The sequence below is a fragment of the Myotis yumanensis genome, unplaced genomic scaffold, assembly GCF_028538775.1.
Source record: "Myotis yumanensis isolate MYYU_CA2020_CCGP unplaced genomic scaffold, mMyoYum1.0.hap1 SCAF_16, whole genome shotgun sequence".
NCBI lineage: Eukaryota > Metazoa > Chordata > Mammalia > Chiroptera > Vespertilionidae > Myotis > Myotis yumanensis.
The window spans coordinates 21,823,178-21,840,215 of NW_027223767.1; the positions used below are offsets into that span (position 1 = coordinate 21,823,178).

General features: G+C 51.9%; 1 protein-coding gene across 2 annotated transcripts; it reads right to left on the reverse strand.

The window, feature by feature from the left end:
• Positions 1–396: 396 nt before the first annotated feature.
• On the reverse strand, positions 397–16,082 carry LOC138993747 (galectin-9B-like). Of its 2 annotated transcripts, XM_070393080.1 has the most exons (8): positions 15,971–16,082; positions 12,288–12,391; positions 7,002–7,203; positions 6,112–6,222; positions 5,009–5,104; positions 3,620–3,697; positions 1,506–1,541; positions 397–644 (listed from the first exon to the last, which is right to left on the reverse strand). In XM_070393080.1, the coding sequence occupies exons 1-8, from the start codon at positions 16,007–16,009 to the stop codon at positions 618–620; spliced, it is 693 nt and encodes a 230-aa protein (XP_070249181.1). In that variant the 5' UTR covers positions 16,010–16,082; the 3' UTR covers positions 397–617. The 2 variants fall into 2 exon arrangements, with proteins under 2 accessions (XP_070249181.1, XP_070249182.1); XM_070393081.1 differs by lacking the exon at positions 3,620–3,697.
• Positions 16,083–17,038: the final 956 nt, after the last annotated feature.

Sequence of the window (17,038 nt, forward strand, 5' to 3'; positions counted from 1 at the left end):
AAAAGTGAAGATGCAGCATGCTGACTTCCTGAGACACACCCTGAAACAAGTGCTGAACGTGATTAGGGGAGGTTAGGTACATTGAAGCAAAGAGGTGTGAGTTCATAGACTAAACAGTACATTAGACATGTACTGTATAAAAGAAAGGTTAAAACAGGGAATCCTTTATGGACCTGGAATGAATTAGTTCAATTTACATTTTGTCTAATGGGAAAATGGATTTGGTTTTTTAATAAATCGCTATTCCAACAGCCTTCCAGAATGATTTAAGTTTGAGAACCGAGCTTCTACTGTATTAGTATTGATACCTGTTAGAAAGAAGACAAAGCCCCCAATTCAGAAGGCAAAGCCCCCAATTCAGAGGTCCCAATACAAAACATACTGGAGAGCCAGGCAGCAAGGCAAACATCTTTACTTCTATGCAGAAGGGTGAGCACACATGGTCTGGAAGCCCTCACATATGAGCAGGGGGTCTGCTTGGCTTTATAATCCCCGATGCACGTGACCTATCGCTTGCTCTTGATTGGAGCTCAGGTGCACAGTCTTTCTCAATCGGCTAATTCAAAGGATGGGGTTGGCCTTTGCTGTTTCAAGATGGTGACCCCCAGGAGGGCTGGCTAAGCCATGGGGGCGGATAAAGGATTCTGTTAAAAAGAGATCAGGAATTCAGTGTGGGATTGCGCCCACTCCCAGGCCCCCACACACTCTAAAGGGATGCTCCAGTGTGAGGCTTCCACCCCTGGATTCTCCCATTCGCCTGCCCTCTCCTGTCAGCCTTGGTGCAACTTCCTGCCATCGTCCCAGACCCCATCATGGCCACCTGCCCTCAGCACCTCCACAGGCACCTCCACTAACTCCAGGGCTCCCGGCTAACTTGTACCAGCAGGAGGGAGTGAGGTTGTGCATTCATTGAGCTTGCAGACTTACAGGACACTTGTGTCCAGGGATGATCTTTTGCATTTGGAAGAAAGAAATGGGGTATTTAACCTGCTCTCACCAGCGTGAAGACCGCCAACTGCCACCAGAGGGCACCACTTAACACACACCCACCAGCAGCTGCCAGTGAGGAACCCTCTCAGTAGCCCAGACCAGACTCTGAAAATTGCAGGGTAGAGGTGTTTCTCCTCTTAAGGGGGTGAGGTAGGGGCAAAGTTCCCTCTGGAGAGAAATGTGGCTTCATTTGTGGCCTTTGGCCCATCTTCCTTCTCAGGGGAATTCCTCTAGCGTAGTTTCACTTTGCAGGAGGAAGTAATTGTGTTCTGTTGTGTCCATAGAATGGCAGGGGCTTGGGCAATTCAGCTTGTTTCCAATTCATCAGCCCAGCCAACCACCCCTACTCCCCCAAACCCTCCCCCACAACCAGGGTCAGGAGGGTGCCCAGGGGTCTGGCCTCAGCTGTGCCAGTCGCCCTGTGGCAGAGGTCCGATGCCTGGCCCTGCCTCCTCCTTTTAACCCACAGGAAGGACCCCAGTGAAGAGCTTCCCAAGAGAGAGCAAGAGACTTACACTGGGAGCTGCGGTGGCCTGCAAGTAACTTGGAGGCTGAAGGGGACGAAAAATAAAAATGCTGGTTAATATTGGTGCCACTTGACGGGGAGATGACAGCCGAAACGGTGGTAAGAAATGCCTCCCAGACTCACACTTCCTTTCTTCCTGCTCCCAAGCAAGCCTCCCTGAGCCCGTGGTGCCCAGATGCTCACCCACCATCCCAGGTCACTATGGTTAAGAACAGGGAGGGGGCGGGTGGAGGCGAGGGGATATCCTGCCGGCTCCTCTAGAGAGCGAGAAGGATGAGTCTGACATAGAACATACAGCTCACCTCAACTCCCAGGGGCAAAACCATTACTTGCCATGTCCGATTTCACCAGGAGGGTGAAAACTAGTATTTAGTGAGGCCTACTGTGTGCCAGGCTCTGGCTTCAGTGCTTTATGAGGGAGGCATCCTTAGCTTCAGTTTTGCTAAGTGAGAGAACAGGCTCAGCGAGCTTAAGCACCTTGCCCAAGCCTGTCCAGGTAGCAAGCGATCAAATACAAAATGGTACCCAGTTGTGTCTGGTTGTATCAGCATAACCTGTCTGCCCAAGGCCAGGGCCAAAGTCTGGCTGCCATGCAAAGGCCCCCCGGAGCTCCTCCATCCTAAAGTCAGTGTGGCAGGTGGCAGGGGCCCACCATGCACCGTGATGGGCCACAGGAAGCTGGGTAGGGAGACACCCTAGCCCTTGCCCCCACTGCTCAAGTGGCCAAGGAAGGGCCAGGCCCTGCTCCTTTTCCTGCCCGAGGCCCCTCCCCGCCCAGCAGACTGGTCTTCTTGCCCTAACTGGTCTCCCCTTCTCCTGACTGTGCAAATCACACCCTCATTCACTGACCCAGTCCCTACTGCACTCAGGCACTGTGCAAAGTGCTGACGATACACAAAGGGACAAGTCAGAATTCTAAGCTCATGGGTTTGGGCGAGGACATGTGGAGTGACGGAGGCAGAAATGTAAATACAGTTACAATAGGAAATGGTGCCTGGTGTGCATAGAGTTATGAAATGTCCATTGAGACAGGGAGGTGGTGGGGCATCCAGCATCCTGCCGGGCAGGGAGCCACATTGAAGCAGAGCATTTAAGGGCTGGGGTGAGGTGGCAAAGGGTCCTTTCGGCACCAGGACAGCAGATGCAGAAGTGTGGTGGCCTGAAGGAGCCTGGAGTGAGCAGTGGAGGCTGATGGAGGGTCTTCATGGCTAAGGTGGAAGGCTGACAGGTGGGCTGGGCAAGACTGCGGAGGATTCTGCTCCTCCAGCTGAGGGACTGGAGCTCTATTGAGCCCAGGGCCTTTAGGATTTTTAAGGAGGGAGTAGATGCCATTAGATTTGCTTTTGGAAACGTCTCTGTGGCAGTGGGTGGTGTGAAGGGGTGAGGAGTGAGGAGTCAAGTGGTCTAATCCAAGGCAGTGGCTTCAGGAAGAAGAGGCGTTGGTGCACTGGAGGGATATTAAGGAAAGGAGGGAAGAATGAAGGATGCCTCCCAGATCAGGGGCCTGGGTGCTGAAGGAAAAGACCAAAAAGTAGTTAACATTAAGTACTGGCTAATAACAGATTGAGCCACTAGAGCTCCAAATGTAGTTAACATATAAATGCCAGAAGTCCATCAGAAGGCTGATGGACTTTGATATTCAGCAAGGGCTGAGAATCAGCATATTATCACCTGCTGTTGGCTGAATGGCTGAAGGCAATCCTCTAAGCACATAATCCTTTTATTGTTTATCAAAACTTACCATTAATGTCTGTTTTCTTTGCTAAAGGGCAAAAGTATATTCTAGCAAAAAGCTATGGGTCCGGAGATTCTGAAAGTCACTCTAGTAGAGAGTAGGTTTCCACCTGGTTCCCCAATGCATTCTAAATTTATATTTCTTGTTTAGTCTATCAATTTGTGTGTGGCCCTTTCACCAGATTCTGAATCCTCACTGCAATAGGTTGTGGCACCTGGGTGCCTGGTGGATGGAGATAAGGAACCTTGGGTGGGCATGCAGGGGCCTGTAGGCCGTCACTGTCTGCTCGCTGCAACTAGCCTCTCTCTCAGACCTTCTGTCCTTCCTGCTGACTGCTCATCCTCCCAGGTTCTCCTTGTTTAACTCACTTCTCCTTTCTGCTCCTTGGGCTCAAGTATTTCACAGGTAGTCTGACCATTTTGCACCACAGGGACATCACCAGTATCCTGTCAAAACAAAAGGTGCTATGGGGTGAAGAGAAGCTTTAATGAGCAAAGGAAGAATGGAAAGGCAGGGGCCTGGACAAGAGGGAGGAAGCAGGGACAGACGAGTAGGCAAGAGGGAGAAAATATCAGAGAGGAGGGCCAAAGAGAGAGGAGCTCATATTTGCTGTGGGCCTCTGAGTGCATTTCTCATCTTAGTGCTGGCCCTTTCCTGGAGGCCTGAGCACAGCCTGTCTTATAGTCTCTGAATTTTCTTCTGGAGAGTTTCATGAGGTTTTGGGCAATAATGTTTGGGCACCAGGATGATAAAGCCCATGAGGTTGGGGCTAAGGGTCAAGGGCATGGCAGTGAGTGAAGGGCACACATGTTCCTGGGGAAGGCTGCTAAGGGACAGAACCATGTTTCCTTCTCTCAGGAGGAACCAGAAAGGCACTCAGCCAGGGGCTCAGTGGGGTTCTGGCAAAATCTGGCTCCCAGCTTGGGTTTGACCCCTGTTCTATTCCCTGCAAAGTGCTGGGGATACAGAAAGGGACAAGTCACTATTCCAAGCGAATGGTTTGGGGAAAGAGGGGATGGAGTGACAGAGACAGACATGTAAGTACAGTTACAGCCGGACATGGTGCCTGGCGTGCACAAAGCTGTAAAAAGTGCATCAGGTCAGGGAGGCGGTGGGGTATCCAGCAACTTGCCGGGCAGGGAAGATGCCCCTGAGGAGCTGCATTGAAGCAGGGCATTGAAGGGCAGTTAGGGGCTGGCTGGGTGAGGTGGCAAAGGGTACTTTGGGCACCAGGACAGCAGATGCAAAAGCGTGGTGGCCAGAAGGAGCCTGGAGTGAGCAGTGGAGGCTGATGGAGGGTCTTCGTGGCTAAGGTGGGGGCGGGGGGGAGGTGGGCTGGGCAAGACTGGGGAGGATTCTGCACATCCAGCTGGGGAATTGGAGCTTTATTTGAGCCTGGGGCCTTGAAGAGATTTAAGCATGAAGAGGATGAGATAAGATTTGCTTATGTGACGGTCACTGTGGCAGTGGGTGGGTGTGAGGGGAGAGAGAGGTGAGAGGTCAGGTTGCCTGGACGAAGGCAGTGGCTTCAGGAAGGAGAGGTGATGGTGCACTGGGGGGACTATAAGGAAGGGAGGGGAGAACCAAGGACACCTCCCAGGTCCCGCCCTGGGTGCCTGGTGGATGGAGATAGAGAACCGTGGGTGGGCATGGTGGGGCTTAGATGCCCTGGCTGCCTGCTGGCTGGAAGTAGCCCCTCTCAGACCCCTGTCCTTCCTGCTGACTGCTCAGCTCCCAGGTGTCCATGTTCAACTCACTTTTGGTTTCCACTCTTTGGACTCAGGTGAGTCACAGGGACTGGAGTACGACTGCACCTCAGAGATAATTCTTTGGACAGGGACTGCACAGGTGTCCTGTTAAAACAAAGGGGAAAGGGAGTGAAGAGAAGCTTTAATGAGCCAAGGAAGAGTGGAAAGGCAGGGGCCTGGACAAGAGGGAGAAAGCCAGGCAGGCAGTGACAGAGTAGGAGAGAGGGAGAGAGGAAGAGATCAGACCAAAGAGAGAGAAGTTCATATTTGCTGTGTGCATACTGTGTGCTTTTCCCATCTCAGGAGCACACTCAAATAACAAAGGTGAAATAACATCTCCAATCCAGGTGCCAGGGGACCTGTGAGAATGTGGGGCAGGCATACCCCAATCTTCCATGTTTTCCCAGAAAGCCAGACATTCAGATTTCCATGTGATATCACCTGACTTGGAATATTTTTGGTAAAATACACATAAAATTTACCACCTTCACCATTTTCACAAGCATAGTGGAGGGGCATTCAGTTCCTTCACACTGTTGTGTGGCCATCACCAGCATCAGCTCCACAATGCAAACCTGCTCCTGACCTTGTAGATGTTGGCAATACATTCAAAACTTGGAAAACACAGAGAGGGTCCAATATACCCTGGTGTGGGCCCATGGGGGCCATTAGGTGACCTCTGACATGTATCACCTCATTGAGCCCACACATACCTCCTGGGGAGGCTGTAGCTATGCCCCTTGCACAGATGAGGAAACTGAGGCTGGGAGAGGCAGACTCACTTGTCTGAGATCCCACAGCTGATGACAATGGCAGAGCTGGGATCTGAGCTAGATTCAGTGTGATTCCCAAGCTGGGTTCTTTGGGGAACCACATGGCCTCCTAACCAGGTTGGGAGTAGAGAGGGACAGGCAATAGGGAAGGGAGTCAGGCTGAGGCAGGTGCTCTGGACAGAAACAGTGACACAGGAAGAGTGTGATGGGGGAGCTGAAGGTGTGTCCCTCGAGTTACCCTAGTGAGAGATTGGCTGGAACATTTGGACCTACCCAACAGGGCCTAGGCATAAACCCTGTACCTAGCCAGTGGGACAAGTACCAGATGGACCATCTAACCTTGATGCTGATCTGTTTCACGGCCACACCACCGGTAAAGGAGATGGTGTCCACACGGTGTACAGGCACGCGGTGTGTGTACTTCATAAAGTCCTTTCCATTCACCTTCACCTGTCAACAGGAACACATATTTCAGGAGAGGGATCCCAGACCAGTGCGGGAAGTACACCTGAGCACTAGGACCCCGGCTTCTAGAAATTAAGGCCTGTCTGGTTTTCACCTCCATCCCCTGTAGGTGGGGCCCAGCCTTCAGAGCTGCTCCAGGTACAGGAACACACATGTGATCCAAAGTGCAGCCAAACCCAGCCACCACTTGGCTCTAGTTTTGGCTTCTGAGTTCTTGCTTGTTTATTGCTCTAGGTTTGTCTTTCTCAGCTCACCTGGGATGCCATTTCAATATGCGCATTTAAATGCTCATAATGTGCTCATGGGAGCAGAGGAGAGGGCACCTCAGGGTGCACACTGAGGCCTGGGAGCATCCTGTTCACACAGAGAAGCACAGACACAGCCATCCCTCTCCCCAGGCCCAGCAGCACTGCTCTGCCTGCAAGAGCAATGACTACACCATGCAGCCCTGAGCCGCCCCTGGGCCTGCAGAAGGGCTGCCACAGCATCACTAAAAGAAATGCTGTTTTCGGACCTGGGGCAGACAGGCTGCAGCAGAGGATGGAAGTCACCTGGAACCCGAGGCCAAAGAGCAGGTGGGGACTTACCTAGCTCTTATTTCCTGGTCACAGAAGCAAGAGGTGCTCTGTAGGTGCAGGTGAAGGTGTGTAAGCTCCTCTTATCTGTATAATGGCATTGCCTGGGTAATTATTTGCAGGCCTTTCTCCGGGCCCGATGGGGGAGGGGGACAGGTAGCAGGAGGGAGGGAGGAGAATCCCGCTCACCTTGAATTCAGAGTTCTCCACCAGGAAGCTGATCTCAAAAGGAATTCCCATCTGGAAGGGATTTTCCATCTTCCTCTCCTCCGTTCCCCACCACCCTTTCTGCTTGGTGTTACAGACCACATAGCCGTCACCTTCAAACCGAGGGTTGAAGTGGAAGGCAATGTCATTGTCACTGAAGCCCGTCTGAAAGTTCACAGCAAACCTAGGTGGACGGAAATCAGACAGCGTTCTGGTCAATTCCCAATGGTAGGAGTAGGAGGGCCCGGGGCCTCTGACTTCCATGTGTGTCTGGCAACTTGCATACAACCTGTGGCAGGTGGCACCCATCCCACTGTGCTGCCTTCCTTTGTGTTTACCTAATTTGCACTTAGTGTGTTTTGTGGAATTACTACTGCATTTTGCCCTTTTCAGCGTGACTTTCCAGAAATAAGCAGGAACTGGGTAAAGAACAATGTGGACTCGAGCCTCAGGAAGCATAGGGCTCAGAAACTGATTGCACATTTGCATGAAGATGCAAATCCAGGAACATGCCCAGAAGCAAGAGCCTCTCATGCCCAGTGGGCACTGGTTAGAGGCCAGCCCACGGCTGCTCAGTTGGGAAGGAAGAGAACAAATGGAGAGAACATGTGACATTGATGGACTTTACCTACAAAGACGGTATCGAACAGGGGAGGCATGGAATGAATATTGGCTCTCCAGCCAGGAGAACTTCCCATATGTGTGTCTGTCCCTCATCGGAGGTTAGTGTGTGTCCCACCCTGACCCTAGCTCATACTGTTAATTATTGAGGTGACCCTGAAACACACTACCTGGTGTCAAGGCACCCAAGGTGGTGCTGACTCCTTTCCTTTGGGTTTGATTAATGAGTTGTTCAAGAAGCCTCCACAAAAGTAAATTTTAATTCCTGTCTCTCTCCTTGGAAGGAAGCCCTTGCCTTCAAAACTTCCTGTAAGTTCTAAGGTAAGGAATTAAAACAAAAAAACCTCCCAAGAAGCCAGGCTCATGAAAGGGTATCAATAAATGTTTGTTCTGCCCTTTCCCAGGCACATGTCCTAAAACCAGTCCCAATCCAAGGAGTCACTGTCTACTCCAAGCCTTCCCTGAACTCAGCAGGAGCATGGTTCATAGCCTGCTTCTTGGGGTCATTCTGGTGTCCCCAATTAATGCAAAGCACTCAGGGAAGCCCCCCACCCACTTTTGCATCTTCTGCATCTCCAGAGGGCCAGGTTCTGAACCAAGCCTAGAGGTGGCCCTAGATAGACATTCTATTCAATTCCTGCAGAGCCCCACCCAAATCAGGCAAGAGCCCCTCACCAGACACCACCTGGGCCTCAGCAGAGGGCAGCCAGGGCTGCTGGAGTATTACAGGGCTCTTGTACATCCGGGGAGTTGCACAATCTCTTCCCTGTTCCTCACAGTCCCCTCTTGGTGGGAAACGGTGCTGAGATGTTTGTATTTTGAAATGACTTAGTATTTTCCAGGAAGGAACTTGAAACAGGAAGAGATCAAATTACATTTAAGCTCTAGGGTGTTTGGCTCAGTGGATAAAGCATTGGCTTGGAGATTGAAGGCTCCTGGTTTGGGTTTGAGTCAAGGGCACATGCCTGGGTTGTGGGCTCAATCTTCGGTAAGGGGCATGCAGGAGGCAGCAGATCAATGATTCTTTCTCATCGTTGATTCTCTCTCTCTTCTCTCCCTTCCTCCTTCTAAAATCAATACAAATATATTTTTTAAAAATTACATTTGATGGCAAATTTAAGTATTTTGAATACAACCAAGATTACGTTACCCAGCAAAGCTATCATTTAGAATTGAAGATCAGAATAAGAGCTTCACAGACAAGAAAAAGCTAAAGGAGTTCATCACCAACAAACCAGTATTACATGAAATGTTGAAGGGTATTCTTTAAGAAGAGGAAAAAAAATTAATATGAATCATGAAATGGCAATAAATACATATTCACCAAAAATTGAATCTAAAAATCTAAATAAATGACAAGAAATCTGATGAACAAAATAAACTGATGAATAAAATAGAATCAGAGGCATGGAAACATAGAACGGACTGATGAATCCGAATCAGAGAAGGATCAGGAAGAGATTAGCCAAAGACCTTATATGCATATATGCATTAACTATCGACACAAACAATAGCTTGGTGAAGGTTTGGGGTAGGGTGGGTACTGGGTAGAGGGTGGCAATAGAGGGGGAAAAAGAGGAACATCTGTAATACTCTCCACAATAAAGATATTTTAATAAACAAATGGGACTACATCAAAATAAAAAGCTTCTGTACAGCAAAAGAAATCAACAAAACAAGAGAGCCCATTCCATGGGAGAACATATTTGCCAATGTTATATCCGATAAGGGTTTAATCTCTAAAATTTATAGGGAACTCATACAACTAACAAAAGGAAGATAAACAATCCAATCAAAAAATGGGCAAAGGACCTAAATAGACACTTTTTGAAAGTGGACATACTAGTACAGAAGGCCAAGAGACATATGAAAACATGCTCAAAGTCACTAATCATCAGGAAGATGCAAATCAAAACGACAATGAGGTACCATCTCACACCTGTCAGAATGGCTATCAACAACAAATCAACAAATGACAAGTGCTGGTGAGGATGTGGAGAAAAAGGAACCCTCGTGCACTGCTGGTGGGAATGCAGACTTGTGCAGCCACTGAGGAAAACAGTATGAAGTTTCCACAATACATTAAAAATAGAACTCCCATTTGACCCAGTAATCCCACTTCTAGGAATATATCCCAAGAAATCAGAAACACCAATTAGAAAGGATATATGCACCCCTATGTGCGTAGCAGCACAATTTACAATAGCTAAGATTTGGAAACAGCCTAAGTGCCCATCAGCAGATGAATGTATTAAAAAACGGTGTACATCTACACAATGGAATACTACCCTGCTGTAAAAATAAAGAACTCTTACCATTGGCAAGAGCATGGATGGACCTGGAGAGCATTATGCTAAGCAAAAAGCCAGTTGGAAAAAGATAAATATCACATGATCTCACTCGTTTGTGGAATATAATGAACAATATAAATTGATGAACAAAATGGATCCAGAGACATAGAAGCATCAATCAGACCATCAAACCTCAAAGGGAACACAGGGCAGGAAGTGAGAGAGGCGTAAGAGACCAACCAAAGGACTTGCATGTGCGCTTATAAGCATAACCAATGGACACAGACAGTAGAGGGGTGAGGGCATGTGCAGGGGGTTGGGGGCAGCTAGAGAGAGGTCAATGGGGGGGGGGAGACATACATAACACTTTAAACAATAAAGATTTTAAATTAAAGCATATATATATATATACATATATATATATATATATATATATATATATATATATATATATATATATACTAGAGGCCCGGTGCACAAAAATTTGTGCACTCGGGGGGGGGGGGGGGGAAGAGGGGGTCCCTCAGCCCAGCCTGTGCCCTCTCGCAGTCTGGGACCCCTCAGGAGATAACGACCTGCTGGCTTAGGCCTGCTCCTGAGTGGCAGAGGGCAAGCCTAATCCCTAGGTGCAGCCCCTGGTCGGGCTCAGAGCAGGGCTGATTGGGGAGTTGGGGCGCCGCCCCCTGTCATGCACAGAGCAGGGCGGATTGGGAGGTTGCGATGCCACCCTCAGTCACGCTCAGGGTAGGGCTGATTGGGGGATTGGGGCACCGCTCCCTGTCACACTCAAGGCAGGTTCAATGGGGAGGTTGCGGCGTCACCCCCTGTGATGCACAAAGCAGGGCCGATCAGGGGGTTGGGGCGCTGCCCCTTGTCACTCACAGAGCAGGGCCTATCAGGGGGTTGGGGCACTGCCCCCTGTCACTCACAGAGCAGGGCCAATCAGGGGGTTGGGGCACTGCCCCCCCCCCCATCACGCATAGAGCAGGGCCCATCAGGGGGTTGGGGAGCTCCCCCTCTCATGCACAGAGCAGGGCCCATCAGGGGGTTGGGGAGCTCCCCCCTGTCACGCACAGAGTAGGGCCGATAGGGGAGTTAGGGCACCGCCCCCTGTCACCCACAGAGCAGGGCCAATCAGGGGGTTGGGGCACCACCACTGTCACACTCAGGGCAGGACCGATGGGGAGGTTATGGCTCTACCCCATCACACACAGAGCAGGGCCCGGGGCGGGGGGGGGGGGGGGTGTTGGGGCACCACCCCCTGTCACACACAGAGCAGGGCGGATAGGGAGGTTGTGGCTCCGCCCCCTGTCACACACGGAGCCGCAGGGCGATCAGGGGGTTTGGGCGCTGCCCCCTATCACGCTGATCCTGTGCCAGGAGGCCTCGCGGCTCTGCTGATCCCGGTGCTGGGAGGCATATTACCCTTTTACTATATAGGATAGAGGCCTGGGGGCTGGCTGGTTTGCCCTGAAGGGTGTCCTGGATCAGGGTGGGGGTCCCCACTGGGGTGCCTGGCCAGCCTGGATGAGGGGATGATAGCTGTTTGCAGCTGGTCACACACCCTTCAGGGTGGGGGTCCCCACTGGGGTGCCTGGCCAGTCTGGGTGAGGGGCTGAGGACTGCTTTCAGGCTGGCGGTTTTGACTGAAGCTCCCAACCACTCCTTTTTTTCTTTTTTCTTCTGGGCCAGCTTTAGCTCTGGCTCTAGCTCTGGGGCTTCCGCTGCTGGTTTGTTTGCCCAATGTATAACTTCAGCTCTGAGATCCCAGCTATATTTGTTAGAATGTTTCAAACTGCCAGCTCAGAGGTCGGGAAGTCAGGCGGGGAACGTTGCAGTCTGCAGTCACTGGAGCAAGGAAGCCTCCCTGCTCGCTTCCAGCTGCCTGGCTGCCGGCCGCCATCTTGGCTGACAGTTAATTTGCATAAGGATACGCTGATTAGCCAATCGGAAGGGTAGCGGTCGTACGCCAATTACCATTTTTCTCTTTTATTAGTGTAGATAAAGATTTCCACATCAGTCAAATGAGGGCTTTGACGTGAACGAAGGCCGTTATGGGAAATAAAGGAGGCATCATTTTTGCATCTCTGGGTCTTCCTGTGTAAAATTCAATCCTAGCCCATGATCTGTCCTGGGGCTGGCCTTAGGCTATGAGTTCCTGCTCTCCCTGTGTCTATGGGGAATCTCTGTTCATGGTGTCCAGATTCTCCTGGCAGGGGGCAGGGGTACCATGCAGTGTTGGCAGGGGCCAGGCCCTACACATCCAGCATCCCCTGAGCCAGGCACAGGCAGCTTGGAGCAGACAGTTGACATGGTTTGCTAACGGTCAAGGCTGGAGAGAAACAACACTAGGTACCTGGTTCCACAGGACTGAAGAAACATCCCTTTGACAGTGATATGATGTCCATACCGGAGGGTGGGCCGGTCACCCCCTTGTGTGTTCCTAGAGAAGGGGATGACCTGTAGAGAGAAGAAGGCAGTCAAGTTAGGGTCCTTCTCCTTCTGTCTGTTCCCTCGGGCACTTGCTAGTGGCCGGCCTGGTGTGTCCGGCAATGTCCCAGGGGCCGGATTCAGCTGTGAATAGGGCATATGGAGTCTCAGTCTCATGGATCTTCCTACCTGTGAGGAAGCAGACTTGGATCCGGGGAGTTACAGGTTTATTCTGAGACTGATAAGGAGACCACCGGGCTCTGAGACAATGTAACCCAGAGCTGACAATCTCCCTCCTACTTAAGAGGAAGAAGCAGCTTTCAAGAGGAGGAAGTAGCATGAACATGGCCTTGAGAGGGGAAGAAACCAGGGTAGTGAGAGGGGCTGCTGGACCCCAGGCCAGGCTCTTAGTAAAGGCCCCAGGGCCCTGATTGAAAACTCAGAAACCCAAGGGACTAAACAGGCCAGCAGCCTATTATAAGAGTAAACCTTCTGCTCCCTGAGAAGGCCAAGAAGAAGGCATCCTGTCCACCCACCACAGAACAGTGTGACCATGACCTTTGCCCTCCCAGCCACCACAGGTAGCACCTGGATGCTCTGCAGCCTCGGGGCCTCCTCCTCCTCTCCTGCTCCTGCTCCCCAGTCCCTCCCCAGGCCCTGGCAACCTCCGAGGCCCTAGTGAGGTGTCTGCACTCCTCCTCGGCCCCATAGAGCCCGTTTTGTCAAATCCCTTCCCGGGCCACTTGAAAGGACAATGGTTATGGTGAGGCTTGCATCGTTTTAGAGCCAGGCATCATCCAGGTTTGGAGCCTAATTCTGCTGCTCGTTTCCTGGGTGACCTCAGGAAGCTCATGTCCCCTCTTTTGCCTCAGTTTCCTCATCTGTAACATAGGGATACCTCCTACCTTCTGGGTAAGATCAACGATTTAGTGAGAAAAAGTCTGGGGAAGAGACTGGCACATAGTAGGTGTCTCTACCGCACCCTTCCCTCTTGGTCTCTCTGAACAAAATTCCACATTGGTTTCTTTATGACTTTTAAGCTAACCTCCAGGGTGCCTTTTATCTGATGTGCTCTTACCCTGCATTAACCTAGTACAGTGGTCAGCAAACTCATTAGTCAACAGAGCCAAATATCAACAGGACTTCTTCAAAATAGACACGCCCAGGCCGAAAACCAACTTCTGGGCATAGGCCACTAAGTTTCAATCACCCTGTATGCCTGCCCCCACGTGGTATTTTGTGGAAGAGCCACACTCAAGGGGCCAAGAGCCGCAAGTGGCTCACAAGCTGTAGTTTGCCGACCATGGACCTAGGAGATAACTTGCAGCTCCTAGTCAATCTTCACATTTCTCTAGTAGTTAACATCTTCTCCAACTTCTCCTTTAAGCCAGCTCCCTACAGAACTGAAATGCTTATAGGAGCCAGGCAGGTGATGTGTAGGAGGGAGATTGTCAGGTAGGGGCAATAGGGAGTGGCAGAGACCATGACAAAGTAGACACCATCTCTCTCATCTAAAGGATCAGTGTCCTCTCAGCTCTAACCTGGACGAATTAATGAATTTAGATGGATTAACCCCTCTGTGGGTCAGAGCTTGCTCTCAGCTCCTGGCCAGGCCTGGAGGCTGAGGACTCTTCCCCCCTCTTCCTCTCTGGAGGCCCAGACAGCAGAGCCAGGCCCCCAGGCCACAGGATGCACAGCCTCCTTCTGGAGGCACAGTGTCCCCAGCGGGCACCCAGCCACAGCTGGCACAGGGGGCTCACTGCAGGGCCAGCGGGAGCCTTTCAGGCAAAGAGGCTGCTGCCCCAAGGGTTCTGAGGTGCTTCTGGGCCCATTTCCCTGGCTGTTCCTAGTTGTCCTGGCAACAGCCCTGGCCATTATCAGGGCCACCCCTACAGATGGGGAGACTGAACACAGAAGGTCTGGTAACTTGCCCAAAGCCACCCAGCTGGTCAGTAATAGGGTGGGTGTGGGTCCCAGCACCCATGCTGTGAAGCCCCACACAGGCTGCTTCTCAGGAGGAAGCACAGAGCTCCTGGCTCCTGGCTCCGTGAGGGCTTCCCCCACCAAACAGCAAGTCCTGTCCTGTGTGTGGTCCCAGCTTCCACCCTGGCCTCTGAGAGGCGGGGCCAGATGAGGCTGGTGGGGCTTGGCAAGGAATGGGGCTGAGGACCTCAGGGCAGACCCTCCTGTTGTTCAGCTGGTCCTCAGAACAGCCAGGCCGGGGCTCTTCCTGGCACACGCTGGAGGAAGAGGGAGGTGAAATCACTGGTCACCGGGAGAGGGTGAGCACGTGGGGTGGAAGGGCTCTCCTCCCGCCTCTGGCGGCTATACTCATCCCCTTCCTGTTTGTACTCCAGGCCCTGTTGGAACTCTCTGCCACCCAAGCAGGATTTTCATTTTAATTTGAAACAGTTGGCATTTGAATCCAAGGTCTGAAAAGTAAAAACGAGTCACCAAGATAAGAAAATGGCAGTGCCTGGAAGGAGGCTGGGATCTCCCATTTTACAATGAGCCTAAGGGGACACCCTCTCACCCTGAGGCCACCCGCCTACCCCACACTCTCTCCTCCTCTGATCCCTCAGAAAACTGTTTGCTGAGGCCGGGAGAGGCTTCCACAGTCCGGTTCAGGGCACAGTGACCTCCAGGGCCTGGGGCTGCCACCTGCCTGCCTTCCCCCATTACTGCTCTCCCTGTGGGCGCCTCCCCTTCTGGGGTAAATGAAGGCACCCTCCTCCCCGACCATCTGGGACGTCTGGGAAGTGGCCTCAACGCCTCTGAACCTCAGGTTCCCATGGATGGCGTGGGGATAACAAAGCTCAGAGGGTTACACACAGCCACCCAGACAGGCCCCACACATGTGGCCAAAAGGTGGGAAAGGCAGCCCTTTGGCTCCCACACTGCAGGGCCGCCCCCTCCTCTCTCACTCCCCAGAGGGCCCCCTGCACACACCCTGGACCTGCCCCTGATAACTCACCCCCCAGGGAGCAGAGCCCCCCCTCAGGAGGTCTTCCCTGCTGCCCCCAGACTCCTAATCTGCTCATCACTTCAAAAGCCCCCGCCGCCTGCCAGGCACTGTTTAAACGCCCTAGATATGCTACCTGCATCCTTACCCAATCCTGGGAGGCGGCTCAAGCATTACCCCTATTTTACAGATGTGGAAACTGAGGCCCAGAGAGGAAAACGCAGCTCGCCTGAGGTCACCGAGCTAGGAAACGGCTGAACCCATGGAGGCCATCTCCTAAGTCAGTGCCCAAGCCGGGCTGCTGGGCTCCCCGGGAAGCCCTGCTGGCCTCCCCTTTCCTTCCAACAAAGCCCCACTCTCCCAGGGCAGACCAGTGCCCTTCTCCCCTCAGCACCCAGGACAGGACGGGCGCCCAGAGGGAGCTCCGCCACCATCAGTGCAATGCCCCAATGCGGGTGATTATCATCCCTCGGTCTTGAGAGGCAGGTGAGACCGGCCTGGGGCAGAGGTTGTGTCAGAATTGCCCCATGGAGCATGTCTGCCCACACACACCCTCTTCCACCCCAGCCTGATTTCCTCAGAGACCCAGAGCGGCTTCCCTGGCAAGGCAGCCAGCTCAGCCCTGTGCCCACTGCCTGGGAACTCACCGGGTTCACGAAGGAAAGCTGGTCGCAGATGGGGGGCATCTCTCTACCACCTCTGTGGTCCCAGCTGCTCCTCACACCAGCCAGGCAGTTCTCTTCACTGGGAAGGACTTTACTATGAAACAGAAAACAAAGCTATTTGGCGGTTATTCAACAGGGAGGAGCCTGGAGCAAGAGGACATGGATTTAGAGAAAGAGAAAGGGAAAGTGCTGGGGGAGAAGGGGCCAGGATGGGGCTCAGGGACAGGTAAGCAGACACTCCAGTGACTTTTCCTTCCTCTCTGTACCGTGTTTGGTTCGTGTACAGGTTCTCAGAGTCTGACCACTGACATGACAGCGAGTTTCAGAGGCTGCTGCCCGTGGGTGTATGGCTGTGTCTCCTGAGCATGCTCAGTCACAATGTCCAGAAAACAATGGGCTACTTGACAGGGCCACAGGGAGGGGTGGTGGTGGTGCTGGAAGGCCAGGTTATACTCACTTTCCACACAGAGAAACTGAGGCTCAGAGACCTGACCAAGGTCACAGGGCTCACTAGTGGCAGCCTGACCTCAATGAGGACATTGTGATTCACCAAAAGATATTTCTCTCCTTTAAAATTCTATTCCTCTTATAAATACATCACCATGTAGAAAAAGGTGTGTTATAAATAGAAAACCTCATCATGGATGTTATGATATCCATTATAGTGGTACCCAGGGAGCTTCTGAGTTCCCTCTCAGTGAATTTACATCTTTCTTCTCTCTTCCTCTCTCCTCCTTTCTCCCTTTTCTTTCTGTGCTTTAGAACATGGAGAGGAGCCCTGGCCGGTTCTTTCTCAGTGGTTAGAGCGTCAGCCCACGGAGCTAAGGGTCACAGGTTCCATTCCCAGTCAAGGGCAGGTACCTCCAGTGCAGATTCAATCCCCAGCCCCACTTAGGGTGTGTGCCAGAGGCAACCAATTGAATTCTCTCTCTCACACCCCATCCTTTCTTTTCACTCTGTCTAAAAATAAATGGAAAAAAATCCTCGTGTGAGGATATAAAAAACAAACTAACAGAGAGAAGTCTATTCCAAATGACATGGAGGTCAGGG